Source organism: Carassius auratus, chromosome 19, assembly GCF_003368295.1.
Source record: "Carassius auratus strain Wakin chromosome 19, ASM336829v1, whole genome shotgun sequence".
Lineage (NCBI taxonomy): Eukaryota > Metazoa > Chordata > Actinopteri > Cypriniformes > Cyprinidae > Carassius > Carassius auratus.
The window spans coordinates 17,327,657-17,347,935 of NC_039261.1; the positions used below are offsets into that span (position 1 = coordinate 17,327,657).

A 20,279-nucleotide genomic window follows, 5' to 3' on the forward strand; every position below is an offset into this window, starting at 1 on the left:
TTTGTATCAGTGCATGTCTTTTACCTGCTATTGACCAATTTATTGCGCCCTTGGACCATGAAATATTTACATTGTTTCAGAATTATAGTATATGGGATATATTTGTATGCTTTTTATTTTGGTGAGAATGTAAAACCAATTCTATTTAAAGCTTCTGTTAATATTTAACTGTATATTTAATGTATAGCCAGTTCATATCCAGATACAGTGCTAAAATCCTGGCTGAAATGTTGTAGCAGTGAGTGAGTTTCACTCGTTTCCTTTCGTCTCAAATAAGAGATCAAGTTGCTGACGACAGTTTGATTGAAGCCATTTTCACTCACTATTTTTGGTGCTCCGCTAAATTTCAGCTCTCATATGAACTCTCATGCTGAAATAGACCAGACGGGCAAAGCGGAAACTTTTAGATTTATTTGATGTTTGAGTGCTTAAATAATGTTTATCTCAAACAAAATCTTAAGGGTAAATGTGATCTGGATGTTCTTTCAGTGGAATTTACCCGCTCATCCTCTGTTTACAGGTCAAATTTTATGTGCTGTATAAAATGTTTTGGTCATTATTTCCTATTAACTTCCTGTTTTATCCATTAGGTGTCGCTAGTAAGTCTCCTGTGCAGTGGACACGAGTGTCATTGTTGAGAGAGGAATGTGTCCTGATTGTGCAACTTCTGCACATATAACTTAAAAGGATTGTTCTTTTACTATTGTTGAAGGAAAGACACCAGTAGTCTCACAAGTTTAAGACCGTTCACAACTTTTAAAGTCAGTTATATAAAAACATAGCCTAGATTGGTTTAATTTGAAACTGAACAGCCTGACTTCTGTTTGGTTAACTGCTAGTTAGTCATACTATAGTTCTTAAGGCACAGTCTCAACATAATGGCTTTATTTATGTAACTTGCCCAGGTGTGCATTTGCGTCACAAAACCATTCAAGTGTTGCTTCAGTTGCTTAATTGTCCACTGCTGTTTTAGTATTTAATTTACATTTTTTTATGGTATTTATTAAGTTTTTAACCAGCTTTTCATTTTATATTTTCGGGTTTCATTTTTATTATAAGTTTAAGCAACACTGTTTTTCTAAATGTCTTGATGTTTATCTTTTAAAATGTTAAAATGTATATTTTTAGTTATTTAATTTGTCATTTTTATGCTTTATTTCAATTAATCATTTTTGTTTTACAATAACAACATTGAATGATTCCTGATTTTAAAACGTATGCAGAATTTGAAAACCGTCTGTTATAATCACAACATGCCAAACATTATTTAAAATGTGTTTTAATGCAGATGCATTTTTACACATATGTTTGTCAAAAGGGCATGTAGAAACTTGTCACTTTTAAAAAACGGGTTGACATTGTATTAAACATCATCCAAGTAATCATCTTTTGTGTTACAGAATACAGAGAAAGCAAGTCATACAGTGTTAGGGTGACATGTAAATGATGAAAGGATTTACATTTTTTGGTGTACTATCTCTTTAAGTCGGAGCCACTGTAGTTGGACAAGTTATTGATGCAGTATTAAGCATCAAATCAGTGTCACTCCTGATGACTGTCAGCATCAACAGCTCTTTAGAATCTCAAACACTGAAGTATACATTGAAACTGGTTGCTGACATGAATCATTGCCTTCTCTCTATATGTCTCTTGCTCTTTGTTAATCTTCTATTCACAAATAGAGGCCAAAAGAGGCTCAGCCAGCTGGATGAGATTATCTCTTTTTTTCTGATTAGAAATCAGCACACCCCCCTAAAACACACAAGTGTACCATCCTCTCTCTGAGCTCCGCCCCTCTCCGTCCTCCGGCTGATATAAGGACTCCCACATCGACTCCAAACACTGTGAGAGGGAGAAAACCAGAGGTCACACTGATAAGAGAAAGGAAAAAAGAGGCCGCTGGCATATCTGAGAGGATCAACAGAGAGACAAATCAGAGAAGAGTTGAGGAGAGAGGAAGAAAGCTGCCTGGAGGACGCCACGTGTGTGTGTGTGAGTGTGTGCTTATGTATGTTGAGACAGGCAAAGGAAGATTCCAGGGATATTTGTGAGACTGACAGAGGACGAAAGTACATCATGGATCCCTCAAGTCCCTCAGAGGGCCCCGTGGAACCCAAAGAAAGGAGGAAAATCCAGTTCGCCGTCCCACCAACAGAACCAACTCAGCTGGACCCTCGGCAGGTTGAGATGGTATGACTTTCACACACACACACACACACACACACACACACACACACACACACGCTGACTGGTAGAAATGACCCTTTTGGGCCCTGAGCTATCCTGGTGAAGCGGTTTAAAGTCACTTTGAAGTGTTAGCGTGCATGATGAGACCTGAAAATTAGCAGATTTACTTAAAACAGATGAGGCTTAATTTTAGTTCTTAAAAAAAATTATAGTGGGACATTTTCATGAATTTGGTGCAAAAATAAAAATGGAATTACTCTAATGTAAAATACATTTATATATTTTCATTTGTATTGTAGTTATTTTATTTATGCTATTTTAATTGTAAAAAAAATACAAATGTCAAAAATATTTTTTTAATGTTACATGAATTAGAATCTAATGAGTATAATTGAAATGACAAAAAATACAAATGCACAACTTACAATACAAATGTATTACTTGTGTATGCTATTCTATGTATGATGTTTTATTTAAAAAAAAATTGTTAAAAATCTTTTTAAAAATCGAATGTTTAAAGTTCCCCTATGGGTAATGAAAGGTTACATTTTGGTTTTGGGAGTCCTCAAAAGCAGGTTGACATGCATGCAAGGTAAAAAAAAAACACTTTCATTGTCTCTAAATATGCATTTATTTTTACCTTATTTGCTCAACGACTCCCAACCAATTAGTTGAATGATTAATTTTTCAAAATCCCTCCTTTGCTTGAAGCTAATATGCAGTGATTGGTTCTGTTGGTCTCACTTTTATTTCATCATGCCTGTAATAAAGCAGCATTTAGAAACTGCTATGTTTACCGCCCCAAAAGTGTCATCTAGTGGCAAAGAATGAATTAGCATTTTCATCCAGACCAATGCTAAAAGACAAAGTGGGCGGGTAATATGTTGACGTCAACATGAAATGGCTTGGGGTTTGTTTTAAAGGTATCCCCGGGTATTAAGACAATTATAGCTTGATATAAATTATGTTTCTTATTGAAATATCTAATAGAAAACCCATGAAAGATGTGTGTTGTTTAAAAAAATTGACATCGTTTTTTACACCATTATTTTATGTGCACAGTACATTCTGCGTTGATGACGTCAAATGGTTGAAATCGGCGAGCTTCTGACACTTTTTACCACAACACAGCTCCGAATACACATTTCAAGAAAATTAAATACTGATATTATACTACAACAAGAGAAGCAATATAAGACTTCACTGATTTCCTAGCGATAAAAAGAGGAGAAAAGAATGGGAAGATGCATGTGGACGAATAACACTTCCTAAAGACCCGCTTTTTTTTATCTCCACTTCAGCCCTGATACCTTAGAGGTTTCTAGTGGACCACAGCTACTGAAACAGCTTACAAATGGCTGAGATAAGAAATGCTATGCCATCCTGTTAGGATGTTTCAGTACTCTTTCAGTAGCTGTAGTCATCATATCAGTATTTTATTTTCTGAGTTGTCTATTCTGATTTAACTGTAACGGGTAGCTCACAGGTAGTTTTTTTCATTCATTTTCCGTCATCAGAATAATGGGGCCCCAAAGTCCAAAATATGTATAAAACTATGTGATTTTTTTTTTTTAATAACAAATCTTTAAAGGGTTTTCCACTACATTTATACATTAAGCTATACAAGTCTTCATTCCCAGGGATCCCTTTAAGAACGACTCGTTTCAATGATTCAGAGTCAACTTTCTGTTGAGAGACAATAACTTTGTATGGAGCACTTTCAGATTTAATACTTAGCAGGATGTTTTCATTCATTTGTTACAAACTGCATGGAAGGTCATTTTAAAAATTCATAATAGTGGCACTTTAAAATGAAGATTAAAAAATAAGTTCTGTTACAATACTAAAGGGAGTCAAATGAAAGTAAGGGAAATTACAAAAAAGTATATAACTTGTTATTCATGCTATTTTAATATTAATAATTTAAAAAAAAGTACCATTTTAAAATAAAAAAAATGTTACAGAAATGACAATCTAATGACAATAAAGGACATCCTGGAAGAAATGTGCTTATTTATCATTAAAGTAATGCCAAAATGCAAAACAACCTTAATGGTCTGAGAAATAGGCTTCATATTATTTATGAAAATAATATTTTTCAATTTTCCTTTTAATGTTGGGGTCAAATTTGACCTGGAGTTATGTTTACCCTACACACTCACTGAGCACGCTCATAAAAAGCGAAGTTTTAAGGCTATAAATCTGTCCTGGAAATGGTAAACGGTGTGTGACCTGGACTGGGGTGAGTTGATGTTCTGGATACCAGGATGTGGTTTTTATTGCCTCTGCATGCAGTGGGTAAACTGCACCATGTTCATCTGCATGTTTCTAAGTCCACCATTGATTTTGGCCTTCAGTTGCATTGCACATGCATTTTTGAGATAAAGATGTGCACGGACGACTGTGAATTTCTTTTTTCTGGATCTCTGAGAGTACAGATGAAAGACTGTGTGTGTTTGTCATCCTGGACCAGTTCCCTGTCCTGTTTGTGTTGTAATTTTAGTCTTAACAAAGTGGGTCGGGGAGCTGTTCTGTACTGTGCTGCTGCAGAGATAGGCCAGCGAATCATCCTCGCGAGACACAAGTTAAAAGAGGTGCGAGGAAAAGAAGCCCGATACGTCTACACTCTATAGCAAATATGTAAACACATTTATTCGGTGAAGGTATTATTCATAAAAAAATAAACATACATGCATTAGTTACTCGCCAAATTGACTTTGTAATGGAACACCAAAAGAGAAGATTTGTAAAATGTCTCCACTCCAAACAGTCCATTTTTAGTATCATGGATGCACTATATTAATCGTCTTGAATCAGCTTTTTATTTTTACATTTTTCCTTTTAATTTTATTTATTTGTTTTTGTTATTTTAGTATATATATATATATATATATATATATATATATATGTGTGTGTGTGTGTGTATATGTATATATATATATGTGTGTGTGTGTGTGTGTATATGTATATATATATATGTGTGTGTATATGTATGTATATATATATATATATATATATTATATATATATATATGTGTATATATATATATATATATATGTGTGTGTGTGTGTGTATATGTATATATATATATGTGTGTGTGTGTGTGTGTATATGTATATATATATATGTGTGTGTATATGTATGTATATATATATATATATATATATATATATATATGTGTATATATATATATATATATATATATGTGTGTATATGTGTATACAGTATTGTTCAAAATAATAGCAGTACAATGTGACTAACCAGAATAATCAAGGTTTTTCGTATATTTTTTTATTGCTACGTGGCAAACAAGTTACCAGTAGGTTCAGAAGATTCTCAGAAAACAAATGAGACCCAGCATTCATGATATGCACGCTCTTAAGGCTGTGCAATTGGGCAATTAGTTGAATTAGTTGAAAGGGGTGTGTTCAAAAAAATAGCAGTGTGGCATTCAATCACTGAGGTCATCCATTTTGTGAAGAAACAGGTGTGAATCAGGTGGCCCCTATTTAAGGATGAAGCCAACACTTGTTGAACATGCATTTGAAAGCTGAGGAAAATGGGTCGTTCAAGACATTGTTCAGAAGAACAGCGTACTTTGATTAAAAAGTTGATTAGAGAGGGGAAAACCTATAAAGAGGTGCAAAAAATGATAGGCTGTTCAGCTAAAATGATCTCCAATGCCTTAAAATGGAGAGCAAAACCAGAGAGACGTGGAAGAAAACGGAAGACAACCATCAAAATGGATAGAAGAATAACCAGAATGGCAAAGGCTCAGCCAATGATCACCTCCAGGATGATCGAAGACAGTCTGGAGTTACCTGTAAGTACTGTGACAGTTAGAAGACGTCTGTGTGAAGCTAATCTATTTTCAAGAATCCCCCGCAAAGTCCCTCTGTTAAAAAAAAGGCATGTGCAGAAGAGGTTACTATTTGCCAAAGAACACATCAACTGGCCTAAAGAGAAATGGAGGAACATTTTGTGGACTGATGAGAGTAAAATTGTTCTTTTTGGGTCCAAGGGCCACAGGCAGTTTGTGAGACGACCCCCAAACTCTGAATTCAAGCCACAGTACACAGTGAAGACAGTGAAGCATGGAGGTGCAAGCATCATGATATGGGCATGTTTCTCCTACTATGGTGTTGGGCCTATTTATCGCATACCAGGGATCATGGATCAGTTTGCATATGTTAAAATACTTGAAGAGGTCATGTTGCCCTATGCTGAAGAGGACATGCCCTTGAAATGGTTGTTTCAACAAGACAATGACCCAAAACACACTAGTAAATGGGCAAAGTCTTGGTTCCAAACCAACAAAATTAATGTTATGGAGTGGCCAGCCCAATCTCCAGACCTTAATCCAATTGAGAACTTGTGGGGTGATATCAAAAATGCTGTTTCTGAAGCAAACCAAGAAATGTGAATGAATTGTGGAATGTTGTTAAAGAATCATGGAGTGGAATAACAGCTGAGAAGTTGGTTGACTCCATGCCACACAGATGTCAAGCAGTTTTAAAAAACTGTGGTCATACAACTAAATATTAGTTTAGTGATTCACAGGATTGCTAAATCCCAGAAAAAAAAAATGTTTATACAAAATAGTTTTGAGTTTGTACAGTCAAAGGTAGACACTGCTATTTTTTTGAACACACCCCTTTCAACTAATTGCCCAATTGCACAGCCTTAAGAGCATGCATATCATGAATGCTGGGTCTTGTTTGCCACGTAGCAATAAAAAATATACTAAAAACCTTGATTATTCTGGTTAGTCACATTGTACTGCTATTATTTTGAACAATACTGTATATATATATATATATGTATGTATGTATGTATATATATATATATATATATATATATATATATATGTATATGTGTATATATATATATATGTATATGTGTATATATATATATGTATATGTGTATATAATATATGTATATGTGTATATATATATATATATATATATATATATATATATATATATATATGTATATGTGTATATATATATATATATATATATGTATATGTGTATATATATATATGTATATATATATGTATGTATATATATATGTATATATATATATATATGTATATACATACATACATACATACATACATACATACATATATATATATATATACAGTATTTTTTTTGGATTTACACTTTAGTTTCAGGTTTAATTTGTAGTTGACTATAATAACTATAGTCTCCACTTCTTGAGTTTTTATATATTTTTTAAATTTTTGAGTTTGACTAATCAAGTTCACAAATTTGGTCTGAATGATTTGTTCACAAATCTGGCTGTTCATATAGGTTTGAAACTTCATGAGGGTGAGAAAATGGTGACAGAATTGTCAAATATTGCATGAACCCTTCATTTAACATCAAGTGTAATGTTCTGTATGGAAAGGACGTTGTGACCTTTAAGCCTCCTCTTGAGATGGACGCATGTGTTGTGTTTGCTGGTGCCAGATTTCATGAATGGATGGCTTGCAGAGCAGCGGCTGTTACATGAACAAAACCTAATGATCATCTTCTCTAGCCTGATCTCAAATTATCCAAAGAGCTTCAATGAAAGGAAGAACATTGGATCATTTTGTCTTAAATAGAAATCTAAGGTAGTTTCCAACATCATATGAAAATGTGTACATCAGCTTCTCCTTCTTTAATCGTATTGTGTGGCTCATGGAAACAGTCCAGCAGCGTCTGTGGAACAGCTTGAGCTGAATCAGTTTTTTTCCTGCCTCTCTGGTTTCTAACTGAATCTTCCGGCCAGGTTCCAAAATATGCATTCAGCTAAGTATCTAATCAGATATATCCATAAATATCATCAAGGAAGCATTACATTCATCAAAATTGACAGTAAAGAAATGTATAATGTTAGATTTCTATTTCAAATAAATGCTGTTTTCTATTCAGTGTGAGTTTATCACGGTTTCTAAAAAAATAAGAAGCATCACAATCGTTTTCAGCATCGATGATGATAAGAAATGTTTCTTGAGCAGCAAGTCATCATATTAGAATGATTTCTGAAGGATCGAGTAATGACTGCTGAAAATTCAGCTTTGCATCACAGAAATAAATTGCATTTTAAAATGTTCCAATAAAAAAGTCATTTTATATTGTAATATTCCACCATAGTATTGTTTTTACTGTATTTGTGATCTATTAGACTCGTGATCAATGCTTAAAACAAGAAATGTAAATTCTACAAACTCAAGACATCAAATTTTCAAGTAATTTTAGATTTTTACCAGAAGGTTCCATTTGTTAATATTACATTAGTTAAAGGAGGGGTGAAATGCTCGTTTTCACTCAATATCCTGTTAATCTTGAGTACCTATAGAGTAGTACTGCATCCTTCATAACTACAAAAAGTCTTTAGTTTTATTATATTTATAAGAGAAAGATAGTCTGTACCGACTTTTCCCGGAAAAACACGAGCGGCTGGAGGCGTGAGGTGTGGGCGGAGCTAAAGAATCACGAGCGCGAGTAGGCTTTTGCGTTGAGAACATGTGGAAGCTGTGACATTACCGTGAGGAAAAAAACATCATCCAAAACAAACCATGGCTAACAGTCAGAGTCAGCGTATATTTATGATACAGAATCAGATCCCGAGGCTGAAATTGAACGAGAGCAGCAGCAGCAACGACTACAGCAGGACGTCTCTATGTGGTATGTATTGAAACTGTATATATTTGCTTAGCGGTTTTGGAAAATGACTAAGTTCCACTTTATTTTTATTTTATTTTTTTTATCTTTTTTAAGCTGTACATGTGGAAAGTGCAGTTTGATGGCAACATCGCATGTTAAATATAGTTAACAAATGGAACTGTATTGTAAAGTGTTACTAACAATGCAAAGAAAATGATTTTTGCACTGTGTGGACACCACAAATGACTTAGACAGGATTGCGTGCCACTTCTTAACTTCATATTGTAACAGAAATCAGGGTTGCTACTTCTCCGTCCTAGTTTTTATAATTGCCTGCGAAACCTTCAGCTACTTTTGTAACAAGGACCTCTGAAGAACAGAGATCACTGAAGACATTGAGATGTGAACTAGTAACCCGTTTCATTTCTTCACCTATTCACCTTTATCTTATTTAAGGTACACACTAGATGAAGTACAGCCGACGCTGATCCAGACTATGGATTCTATATATATATATATATATATATATATATATATATATATATATATATATATATATATGGCAGCACAGTTTAACTTTAGATGTCCCAAAGGAGATAAAACACCCAGGGAACTTCATCATCCTAGATCTGAATTTCATTATGACGCTAAAATGAATGTCTGTTACACACATACACACAAAAAGTTGGATAAATGGAAAAATTAACACCTTGTTTTATTTGTGATGCGGTCACATGGGGAAATTGTCATTGACAACATGCCCTGCTATTGGGTTTTATGAATTGTATTTTTTCCTTGTCAGTAATGGTGGAAAAGTTTAACAGTTTTGCTGTAGTCAAGACTTTAAGGCAATGAAGTAAAAAGTGTGAAAACTAGACCTGGTCTCCCTTATAAGACATATGAAATACAGTAGTCAACATTTGAAGTGGATCAGAAAAGTTGTCCTAAGAAAAGAATGCATTTTGGTATTGGGAAAACTTTTGGTTTTGATCCACTTTAGATCTTAACTACTTTATATGACCGAAAAATGAGTTTGTGCCTCAAGTTACACTCATCTAGGCCAAAATACACTTGATATCATTTTATGTGCATCACACAGTGAAAAGACGATGCACTTCATTGTGGCAACTATGAGTTCAAGTAAACAGGAAAAAACAATGAGAAGAGTGGTTTATATAAGAGCGATTTAGTGAAGACAAACACTGCTCCAGGAAACATCTAATACAAGCACATATAAATGTGAGCCAGTGTTTTACTGAACTCCTTTAAACTACAGGATACTACCATTTTAGTTTTAAAGGCTTTGTAAGAAGCTTCTAACACATTCCAAGGCTGCGTTTATTTATAGTAAAATAGTAATATTGTGAAATATATCAACAATTTTAAAATTTGATTATTCCTGTGATGCAAAGCTGTATTTTCAGCATCATAACAGCAGTCTTCAGGGTCACATGATCCTTCAGAAATCATTCTGATTCGCTGATTTGCTGCTATACATTTAAGCCAGTGATTCTAGAAAGAATGACATCAGGATTATCGTTTCTCATATGATTAATCTCCCCAAAGGTAAATGTCACTATATTATTGTGCTCTCTAATCCTAAGGCACTATAGATTGCTATAAGAGCTGTCAGACATTGTGAGAGTATTTACCTAAAGGACACTTAGGGGTTCATTGATTACTGTCTGTTTATCTATGACCTAAAAATGCACAGGGTCATCATCACACAAGCCACTAGACTAAACAGCTCCTGCTGCTTCTAGATTAGAAAGACAGTAAAGTATTGATCAACTAGAGGAATGTTCTGGGTCCAATACAGCTGAAGCTCTATTGACTGACTGTGACATGTTGTTGAGTTCCACACACTGCCATTTTTTTATTTATTTTTTTATTTTTAGGCAGTTTGAAGCACTGATACATTGCTTTTATTTGTTGGTTTTGGGTTAGCCTGTGAGATCTGTCATTCATGGTGTAGTGCGGTGGGTGGTTGCAGCATAGGATGGGCATGAGCGTGTTGGTTTGGTTTGCTTTCTATCAGCAGTGAACTTTCAGTCTTTGACCTCAGGTCACTCAAGGGGGACTGTCCCTATAAAAGTGGAATGCAAGTTGCTTTGGATAAAAGCATTTACAAATTGAGCAAACATTTGTATTTTATTAATTTTAATTCATAATAGATTTAGATTTTTTTTTTTTGATGATAAACTGGATGTAGGTTTTTTTTAATTGTATTATTATTTTTTATCATATTTTGTATAACAGATTTAATAAACTATATCTTAATGTATAATAGAATAGGTGTAGCTTTTATTTAATCTAGATAGTATGTAGATTTGATTTTTTTTTTAATGATAATAATTTTCAAAAATTTACAATAGAACATATGCAGATTTTTGTTTTCAATTCCATACCAGATTGGATATAGATTTCATTTGATATTAATGAGTATAGATTTAATTTGTTTTTATAACAGATTGGATGTAGATTTTTATTTTATAGGTTTTTAATTATAAATGATAATATAATGATTTGAGTGAGTTGACAAAAATACATTTACATTTTATGAATTTGTTGTAGTATTTCCGTTTTGCATTACTGACAACGGCACATAAACATAATTTATAATGCTCATTGTTTCCAGATTTGAGAGTGATTCACGTAGCCAGACACTGTGCAGAAATTTTAGATTTTCAGATTTGAACTACATTTTAAATCTCCGATTTCCAATATGGCCTCAGACTCTAAATATAGCTTGAATCTAAAAGCAAAAGGGCACATAATATATTACATAAGGCGATGGTGCCAGCTTGTATTATGAAGAGGTGATGACAGTGCCAGAGAGTGAGATTATGTAATTTCAGCAGTGCAAAACTGTCATTGAAATCTCACAATGGTCAAGCTGCGCTCCACAGCCGGTGACTGGAAATCTTCTGAAGAGTTGCAGAGAAATACGGCCTTCTGGGACATGAGTGAAAAAACACTGAGTAAAAAGTTGCTAGACTCTGGATTTTACAGTTAATCCACTGTCTACACACACACACAGACTCGCTGACGTCACGAGGTAACATTTGGTGCTGTGTGTGTTGTAAACAGAAATGAGCAAGGACTCTGATTTTATTCTCTAAGTCTATCCACAGGGACAGACAGCATCAGATTCACTGCTCAGTTCATGCTGAAATGTGTGTGTGTTGAGGATGTGTATGTCCGAGCAATTTAATCATATTGCAACATTGCTTGGTGATAAAAAATAATAAATATATAGATTACAGTAATTTGAGCCATGGATTAGAGAAAAATATTTGTGTGTGTGTGTGTGTGTGTGTGTGTGTGTGTGTGTGTATGTGTATATATATATATATATATATGACACACACACACACACACTGTATTTAATAAAGTGTATAGAGTATATATATATATCTTTATATATAAAGTCAACATTGTCTATATATATTTTAGATTTATTAAAATGTATTTGATTATATTTTATATATTATTCAAATAAATGTCACTCATTTAATATATTATTCAAATATTATTCAGATAATTGTCGCTCGGTTTACTGTAATTATTATGTACATCTCTGAGCAGCTAGGTTGTTGCTTGCAATTTATTTTTTGTCTCTAAACCATGAGCGTTTCTAGTCTGCAATGCGAAAAATGTTGTAACCGTTTGTGTAAGAGTAAAGCACAAATATTTAACAGAACCTGAGGGAAAGGAGGACTCATAATATCATAATGGCAAATCCATCTGGAACACAGGACTTGCTGCTTGCGTAGAAAATGCTGTTAGCCTGTCTTCATAACAGCTGTTTTGTTAATGAATTTAACATGTCTGCACCTTGTGTAAAGAGAGTCACCAAAAGCCAGGAAAGATTTGGAGTGCTCTAGTTATTTTACGTGTACAAAGATGTAGCCGATTTTGTCTTTTCCTCTGTACGGTAATGTGATTTGTGGGTAACACTTTATAATAGCTGCACACTATTAATCATTAATTAAGCATTAGTAAACAGATAATTCATAATTTATTAAGCATTAATAAGCACAGTAATATTAACAGTAATAAGCAGTTTATAAATACAGATATAAATGCTTTATTCTTGATTTAAAAGCATATCTATAATGTGTTTAATAATTGTATTTTCATACTTTATTAATGATCAATTTATCATTTCTCAATGAAGTATAGCATTATTTACAAACCAGTTATTTAGGAGTTGCCAGTGAGATCACATCATAAGATCACAAGAAATGTAGTAAATTAAGGTAGTTAAATCATTTAGTAGTGGTCAGTTAACTATTTATGTGAGCTCATCTAAAGTGAGGACTAGTTATGCCTTGTAAAGCATTTATAAAGGATGTTTAAAGGCTCAGTTATCTTTTAAACAAAAAAACAGAAACAAACACAACACAGTGACACAGAACATAGAAATATTAAAAGCCTTTAAATCTCATTTGTAAAAGCTTTACAAGGCATAAATAGTCCTCACTTAAGATGAGCTCACAAAAATAGTTAACTAACAACTACATATGTTTTATAACTACCTGAATTAACCCTGAATTACAGAAGAAATACATGTTAATAAACCATTTAATAACACTATAAGTAACTATTACTATATGTCTGAATAAAAAGATGTATGAATGCACATTTAAATAGTTTATTAATCATTTACTTACAATTTCTAAGTGATCTTATTAACCACAGACAACTCCTTAATAACTGGTGTGTAAATAATGTTATTCTTAATTTAGAAATGATAAATTGATCATCAATAAAGTATGAAAAAACTATTATTAAATACATTATAGATATGCTTTTAAATCAGGTATAAAGCATTTATATCTGTATTTATAAACTGCTTATAAATGTCTATTAATGCTTTATAAATGATGAATTAACTGTTTCCTAATGCTAAACTAATGATTAATAGCATGCAGTTATTATAAAGTGTTACCGATTTGGGTACTTAACATTAGGTGTGACTTGAGTCAGAGCATAAGAACTTGATCGTTTTTAGGATAAAATGACTGTCAACCACAAAAAGACAAAACATCAACTTAAAGAACTATATAAACTGGAAGTTTGTACTTTCCTCAAGTAAATGTGAGTGGTGTTGCTGCCATGATAACTGCAAATATGTTGCTAGGTAGCTGCTAAGGTTTTATTTTTTTATTTTATTTTTTTTGGCTGCATTTTTGCTAGGGTGTTCTTCTGAGAGGGTTTTAATATTTTATGTGGTTGCTAGAGTGTTCTAAGTGGCTTTAATATGTTATGCGGTTGCTATGGTGTTCTGAGTGTTTCTGATGTGTGACTATGTGGTTTCTAGGCTCTTTTAAGGGTTTTTAATTTATTTGGTTTCTAAGATGTTCTAAGTGACTTTGTGTTATGCGGTTACTAGGGTGTTCTGGGTGATTCTAATGTGTGGTTATGCAGTTGCTAGGGTATTTTAAGTGGTTTTAATGTGTTATGCAGTTGCTAGGGTGTTCTAAGATGCTTTGTGTTATGCAGTTGCTAGGGTGTTTTAATGTGTTATGCAGTTGCTAGGGAATTTATGTGATTTTAGTGTTTTATGCAGTTGCTAGGGTGTTCTAAGTTGCTTTGTATTATGCAGTTGCTAGGGTGTTTTAATTTGTTATGCAGTTGCTAGGGTATTTTAAGTGATTTTAGTGTTTTATGCAGTTGCTAGGGTGTTCTAAGTTGCTTTGTGTTATGCAGTTGCTAGGGTGTTTTAATGTGTTATGCAGTTGCTAGGGTATTTTAAGTGGTATAAATGTGTTATGCAGTTGCTAGGGTGTTCTAAGTTGCTTTGTGTTATGCAGTTGCTAGGTTGTTTTAATGTGTTATACAGTTGCTAGGGTGTTCTAATTGGCTTTACTGTGTTATGCAGTTGCTAGGGTGTTTTAATGTGTTATACAGTTGCTAGGGTGTTCTAATTGGCTTTACTGTGTTATGCAGTTGCTAGGGTGTTTTAATGTTTTATGCAGTTGCTAGGGTGTTCTAATTGGCTTTGTGTTATGCAGTTGCTAGGGTGTTCTAAGTTGCTTTATTTTATGCAGTTGCTAGGGTGTTCTAATTGGATTTACTGTGTTATACACTTGCGTGAAGTGAAGTGAAGTGACATTCAGCCAAGTATGGTGACCCATACTCAGAATTTGCAGAATTTGCTCTGCATTTAACCCATCCGAAATGCACACACACAAAGCAGTGAACACACACACACTGTGAGCACACACCCGGAGCAGTGGGCAGCCATTTATGCTGCGGCGCCCGGGGAGCAGTTGGGGGTTCGATGCCTTGCTCAAGGGCACCTAAGTCGTGGTATTGAAGGTGGAGAGAGAGCTGTTGATTTTAGTGTGTCACTGTGGTTTCTAGGGGTTTTCTAAGTGGTTTCAGCTTGTTGCTTTGTGGTTGTCAGTGCATCACACTCATGCATTAAACTGCTAATCATCACAGGTTTTTGTAGAGAACAAAATCATGAATATGTGAATATTGCTTTGCATCAGATAATACTTTGGCAAAATCAGTGATAATTTCCTCTTCAAAAGTGCTGGTTTTATCAACCCCAAGACTTTATAAATATAACCTTGTCTCCAGACAGACTGATACTCTTGGAATTTGTGTTAAGTCAGCTGGCTGGACTAGAGTTTAGTTTGTAATATGCATCAGACGGTCAGTGAATAGAAGAACTGTGTTGTCTAAGACTGCAGGAAATATTGAATGTTGAAGGAACACATGCATGACAGGTTTGTTTTGAGAGCACATCCAAGAGTGAAAAAGGGCTGGAGATGGAAAAGTTTTTTTTTTTTTTTTTTTTTTTTTGAGATGGGAGACAATGTTTTATGTCAGTTAGCAATTATGTGTATACATGGCATATGTGAAAGAACATCTGGGAAAGAATGTTCTTTTCTTTTCTTTAGACTGCATGGAGTTCTGAGAAATAACTATCTGTATTTCTGCATGATTGGCTTCAAAAAGCAAAAAAGTGCTCTGAACCTCATCAAAGTTAGTTGTAGCAAACAACACAAAAGCTGTTTGACTGTGTTTCTGTTTCACCCTTACCCACTCGTATTGTGGAGGAGGATTTGCCAAAGAACACTTTGCTTCCTCCAGAGCACTGTGAACTCTGCTCCAGTGCTGCTGAAGAACATCCAGGTGGCCTGTGGGATATTTAAAAGGGCTACAATTATTTATTGTCTTTTATTTGGAGAGCTTGTTGGTAACACTAAGAAGTTTACTCTTATTCAGTGTTTTTCATTATGTAAAAAAAGCTTTATCTACAGCAAATGTTTGAATTAGATTCCACTGCAGAACTTTTTTAAAAGCAGGGTAGATGATTTGGTTTAAAAAAAAAAAATTTAAGCTGGTTTAAAGTCACATCCCCATAGCAATCAATCACTGAGTTAAGTGGTCTAAATGTATTTATATCATCTGTGGAAGGTGTAGGGGCATAAAATGTTTGTCCAATCATACCCCTCGGTCCGAGGGCTACGATAGGCTGTGCTAACCTGCCTGTCAATGTATGTTTTCGCATACATTGACACATCTTGTTCATGCAGACATGGTACGTCATCAGTGCGTTCCATTACGCTACTGCAGACCGACTGAGAATGGAAGGTGTTAGCATTGTAATATTATGCACTTTGTACTGTAATGTTTTTATCGCCGGTGAATAAGATCACATTCGTGTGTTTTGCAGGAGGTGTGGCTTTGCAGGGAGGGTGGGATCTTATGCTTTTAGCCTGCTATTGTTAGCAAGGTATTCAAAGAACATTTTATAATTTAGTTATTCAAAAACCATATGTTTCTCTGTAATAAAAATTTTTTTTTTTTTTTAAAATAACATGAAAAACCTTGGAATCTTATCATTCCTCAAAAAGACTCTTTAGATTATTAAAATGTTCTATACACTAAGAAACATTGTTCTTTTAAGCAAAAAAAAAATGTGCTTACAAACACGGATCCATGAAAATCACTAAAAACACTATTATGCATGCCTGGCCAGTAGTTGGCGATATCACTTTGTATACAAACACTACATGTCCGCACACATACACACATATGCCTATAGACTGAAAATGTAATGTGCATTACATCACCATTTCCACAAATTTGCGTTTTTGTAGTTTGCACAGAGATGACAAATTGCACTTTTCTTTTTTCAAAAGTTTGCATTTTTAGGCCCCCAAGTTGTGGAAAGGAATGGCAATAATGCATGAAAATGTTTTTAGTTGAAAATTGTGTTGTGTAAAAACCCCCACAGAGTTTAGCTCTAACCTTGATCAAATTTACCCTGTAACTTTCTAGTAATCCAGAAGACCTTGATTAGCTTGTTCAGGTGTGATTGATTAGGGTTGGAGCTAAACTCTGCAAGGCTGGAGATGAGAACTGCTGTGTTAAAGGAAGACTTGCGTAATCCTACAAGGTTTTTCTGAAATCTAATCAGGTGCTCTTTTGTGAAAGACGTTCTCTTTTGATCAGAGCTCAAATCACTTGGGTATAGTTTGGGATCAAAGTTATTGACTGGTTGTCTCATTTTCAAATAAGTTTGACAATTGATTTGTGAAAATGCATTTATCTGCAATTATCAATTGTGATTAAAACAGAAAAATACATTATTGTACCTGGAGGGAAATCTGTCTTGGGCCAAACTGTGAAGGTCACTAACTATTCTCCTATTCTCTTTTAGTGAACTCTCAGTTAAGAATTGTGAGGTTTCAGTCAGGATTTTGCCATGATGTGGGATTGTTTACCTGGCAGAGTTCGACTAGGAGATTAGTTGAGGAAGAGCTATTTTCTTGAGATCATTAGTCAGTCAGTTCTTTGTGTACTTTTGAGCGTCGTTGTGCTCTAGAGTCACTTTTTCCATTTGTGTCCTTGTGCAATTGATATCAGGCAGATTTGTATGAATGTTTTCTGTTCAGGGACGGGTTTGAGTGGAGTGAGGCTTCGGATACAATTCTCTAATTCACATTTTTGGCCAAGCTGTCACACGTGCAATGACATATATTCAAAATGTCCTCATTAAAGTCAACATCTAGAACCGGGTTTCCCAAATAGGGATATTGCAGGGTGTTGTTATAGACTGTCGGAGAAATTAATGGCAAATAAATACAAATGTAAAGTAAACAAATAGAGAATGGTTCACTTAAAAGTAATAAGATAAGTCAAATAACAAACTTTTGTCACTAGCAAAGATGTTGTAAAATGTATTATGTTGCAGGAGGACTGACCATGTAATTTCTGTTAATCACTGTGAGTAAAGGTGTACTGGCTTCTCACTGATTTTCTTAGATTTTTTTCCCCGTTAACGATTCTCCACTACTTGTCTTTCAGATTCGACGACGAAGACCCACACCTGCCACTTTGTTCAGAGTAGCAGACCAAACATCTCCTGAGGATGACATCTCCACCCATCAGGTACCACACTGCCACCTCAGTTCTGGAGGTTAAACTACATTCATAATATATTTGCATGTAAAAGATGAATGAATGAGCAAATGTTGAAATTATGTATAGCTTTATTGTGTATATCCCTTACAAAAAAAAAACATACTGTGGCCGAGTGATTATACAGTGATAATATTATAGATTATTTACATATACTGTTGTATCTCTATGATACATGCTAAATAATACAGTAAAACCAGTGCATTTTTCTGAATTTCAAGATTTGTTCTTGCTGTTGTTTATCCATTTGCGATATTTACCTGAAAATTTTAAATATTTCTATCAGGGTTATAATCGTTAAATAATACTATAAAACTTTTTCTTACTTGAAATAATATAAACATTAATTTCTTTTTTTGTTGAATTAATAAAATTGCTAAAACTAAATAAACTACAAACTTAGACTATATAGACATTTAAAAAAAATGACAAAAACAACAGAATCACTAAAACTCTCAAATGTAAATAAAATGAAACGGAAAATAAAGAAAATCTAATTCTAAATAGTAACAAAACCTATTGTAGCACATCAATGATTCTAAAATTGTACTGTTAAGTTGAATAGGAATATTAATTAATTGTACAAGTATATACATGTAATTATTAATTTATATTATAATAATATATGATTTTGCATAATGTTTGACCTGTATATACTTAATTATATTATGATATTTGATATTATATACTGCATGTATGATTTAAAGGATTTTTATATATTAAAATAATTGTGTATGGTTGACACTTGATGTCTAATGTAAAATCAGTTGAGGTGTCTGTGTGTGTGTGTGTGTGTGTGTGTGTGTGTGTGTGTGTGTGTGTGTAATATCATATGTACATTTAACATATATGCTATCTTCAGTGGGTTGTAGGAGAAAATGGTGTCCTCAAGCCAAAACGAATCAATCCAAATATCTACCAGCCCCCATCATTAAAAGGTAAAAGCCTGTAGTTTTGCCTGTGAAGTGTACTCTGTGTATTGTTCTGAATCATTGTTTCTGAAGACTTTTCTGCACTGTGCCGGCCCTGGGTTTAAAAGCTCTCCCAAGCTGAAGTCTGTTTTTCCCATTTTACCATGCGTGTGTGTGAGATTAGAGATGGTGACAGCTGTGATGGGTGTGAGTCTGTGCTGCTCTGGATCATCCTGGATTACAGCAGATAGCATACAGCTGCAAACACACACTTTTAGAGGACAGACGTCCATCAGAAATGTTCACCATCAGACCGATGCACTACAAAGATTGTGACAATCAAGATTACTAGATTGTCAACATAACGGTTCTGTTGTTTTCATCTTTGGTTTCAATTTCATTGACAGAGCAAAAATAAACAAAATAACTGGCTGTAACTTATTGATTATAGAATATTCAATTTGATATCAAGTTGATATTGAGTTTGGCATGCACTACCGCTTTTCTAATATTCCTTAATTGTCTCATTAGATCCATTTATTTATCTTAAAATGATATGAGAAACTGTAGAAGCTTGTTTTCACTGCGGGATAAAAATAAAAGGTAGTTGTGAATTATCTCATTAACTCACAATTCCAAGGAGAAAAAAAATCAGAATTGAGATATAAACTTGCAATTTCATGACAAAAGAATGTGAGTGGAAAAAAAAATAGGGATTACATTTTAATGTACAATTACATTGTCATTTTTTCCCATGATGAGAAAGAATTGTAAGATGTAAACTCAGAATTCTGAGGGAATTCTATATTGGAATTCTCACATTTTTCACAGAATTGTGCGACAAAATAATCAAAATTACCTTTATTTTTATATCATTTTTTTATTCTATGGCAGAAACCAAAGGAAAAAGTTTTTTCTCCTTTAATGCGTGAAATCAAAAGAAGGGGAAATTCTGTGATATTGTCTCTGAATGTGTGTTTTGTCTGTTTTGTGAATCTTCTATTTGTAAAAAGACCAGTGGTGTATCCTGTCCATACAAGTCCCATCATTGTAGCAGAAATTAAACCCTTTCTGGTCG

The 20,279-nt window shown here is 33.9% G+C and overlaps 1 protein-coding gene across 1 annotated transcript in view; it reads left to right on the forward strand.

The window, feature by feature from the left end:
* LOC113119668 (protein phosphatase 1 regulatory subunit 1B-like) overlaps positions 1–20,279 on the forward strand; it is a 39,683-nt gene that overhangs the window by 16,516 nt on the left and 2,888 nt on the right. The window contains exons 3-5 of the mRNA XM_026289288.1: positions 1,957–2,190; positions 18,177–18,260; positions 19,153–19,228. Of these exons, the coding sequence (XP_026145073.1) occupies positions 2,011–2,190; positions 18,177–18,260; positions 19,153–19,228 (340 nt within the window). The 5' untranslated portion in view covers positions 1,957–2,010. The remainder of the gene's footprint in view (positions 1–1,956; positions 2,191–18,176; positions 18,261–19,152; positions 19,229–20,279) is intronic.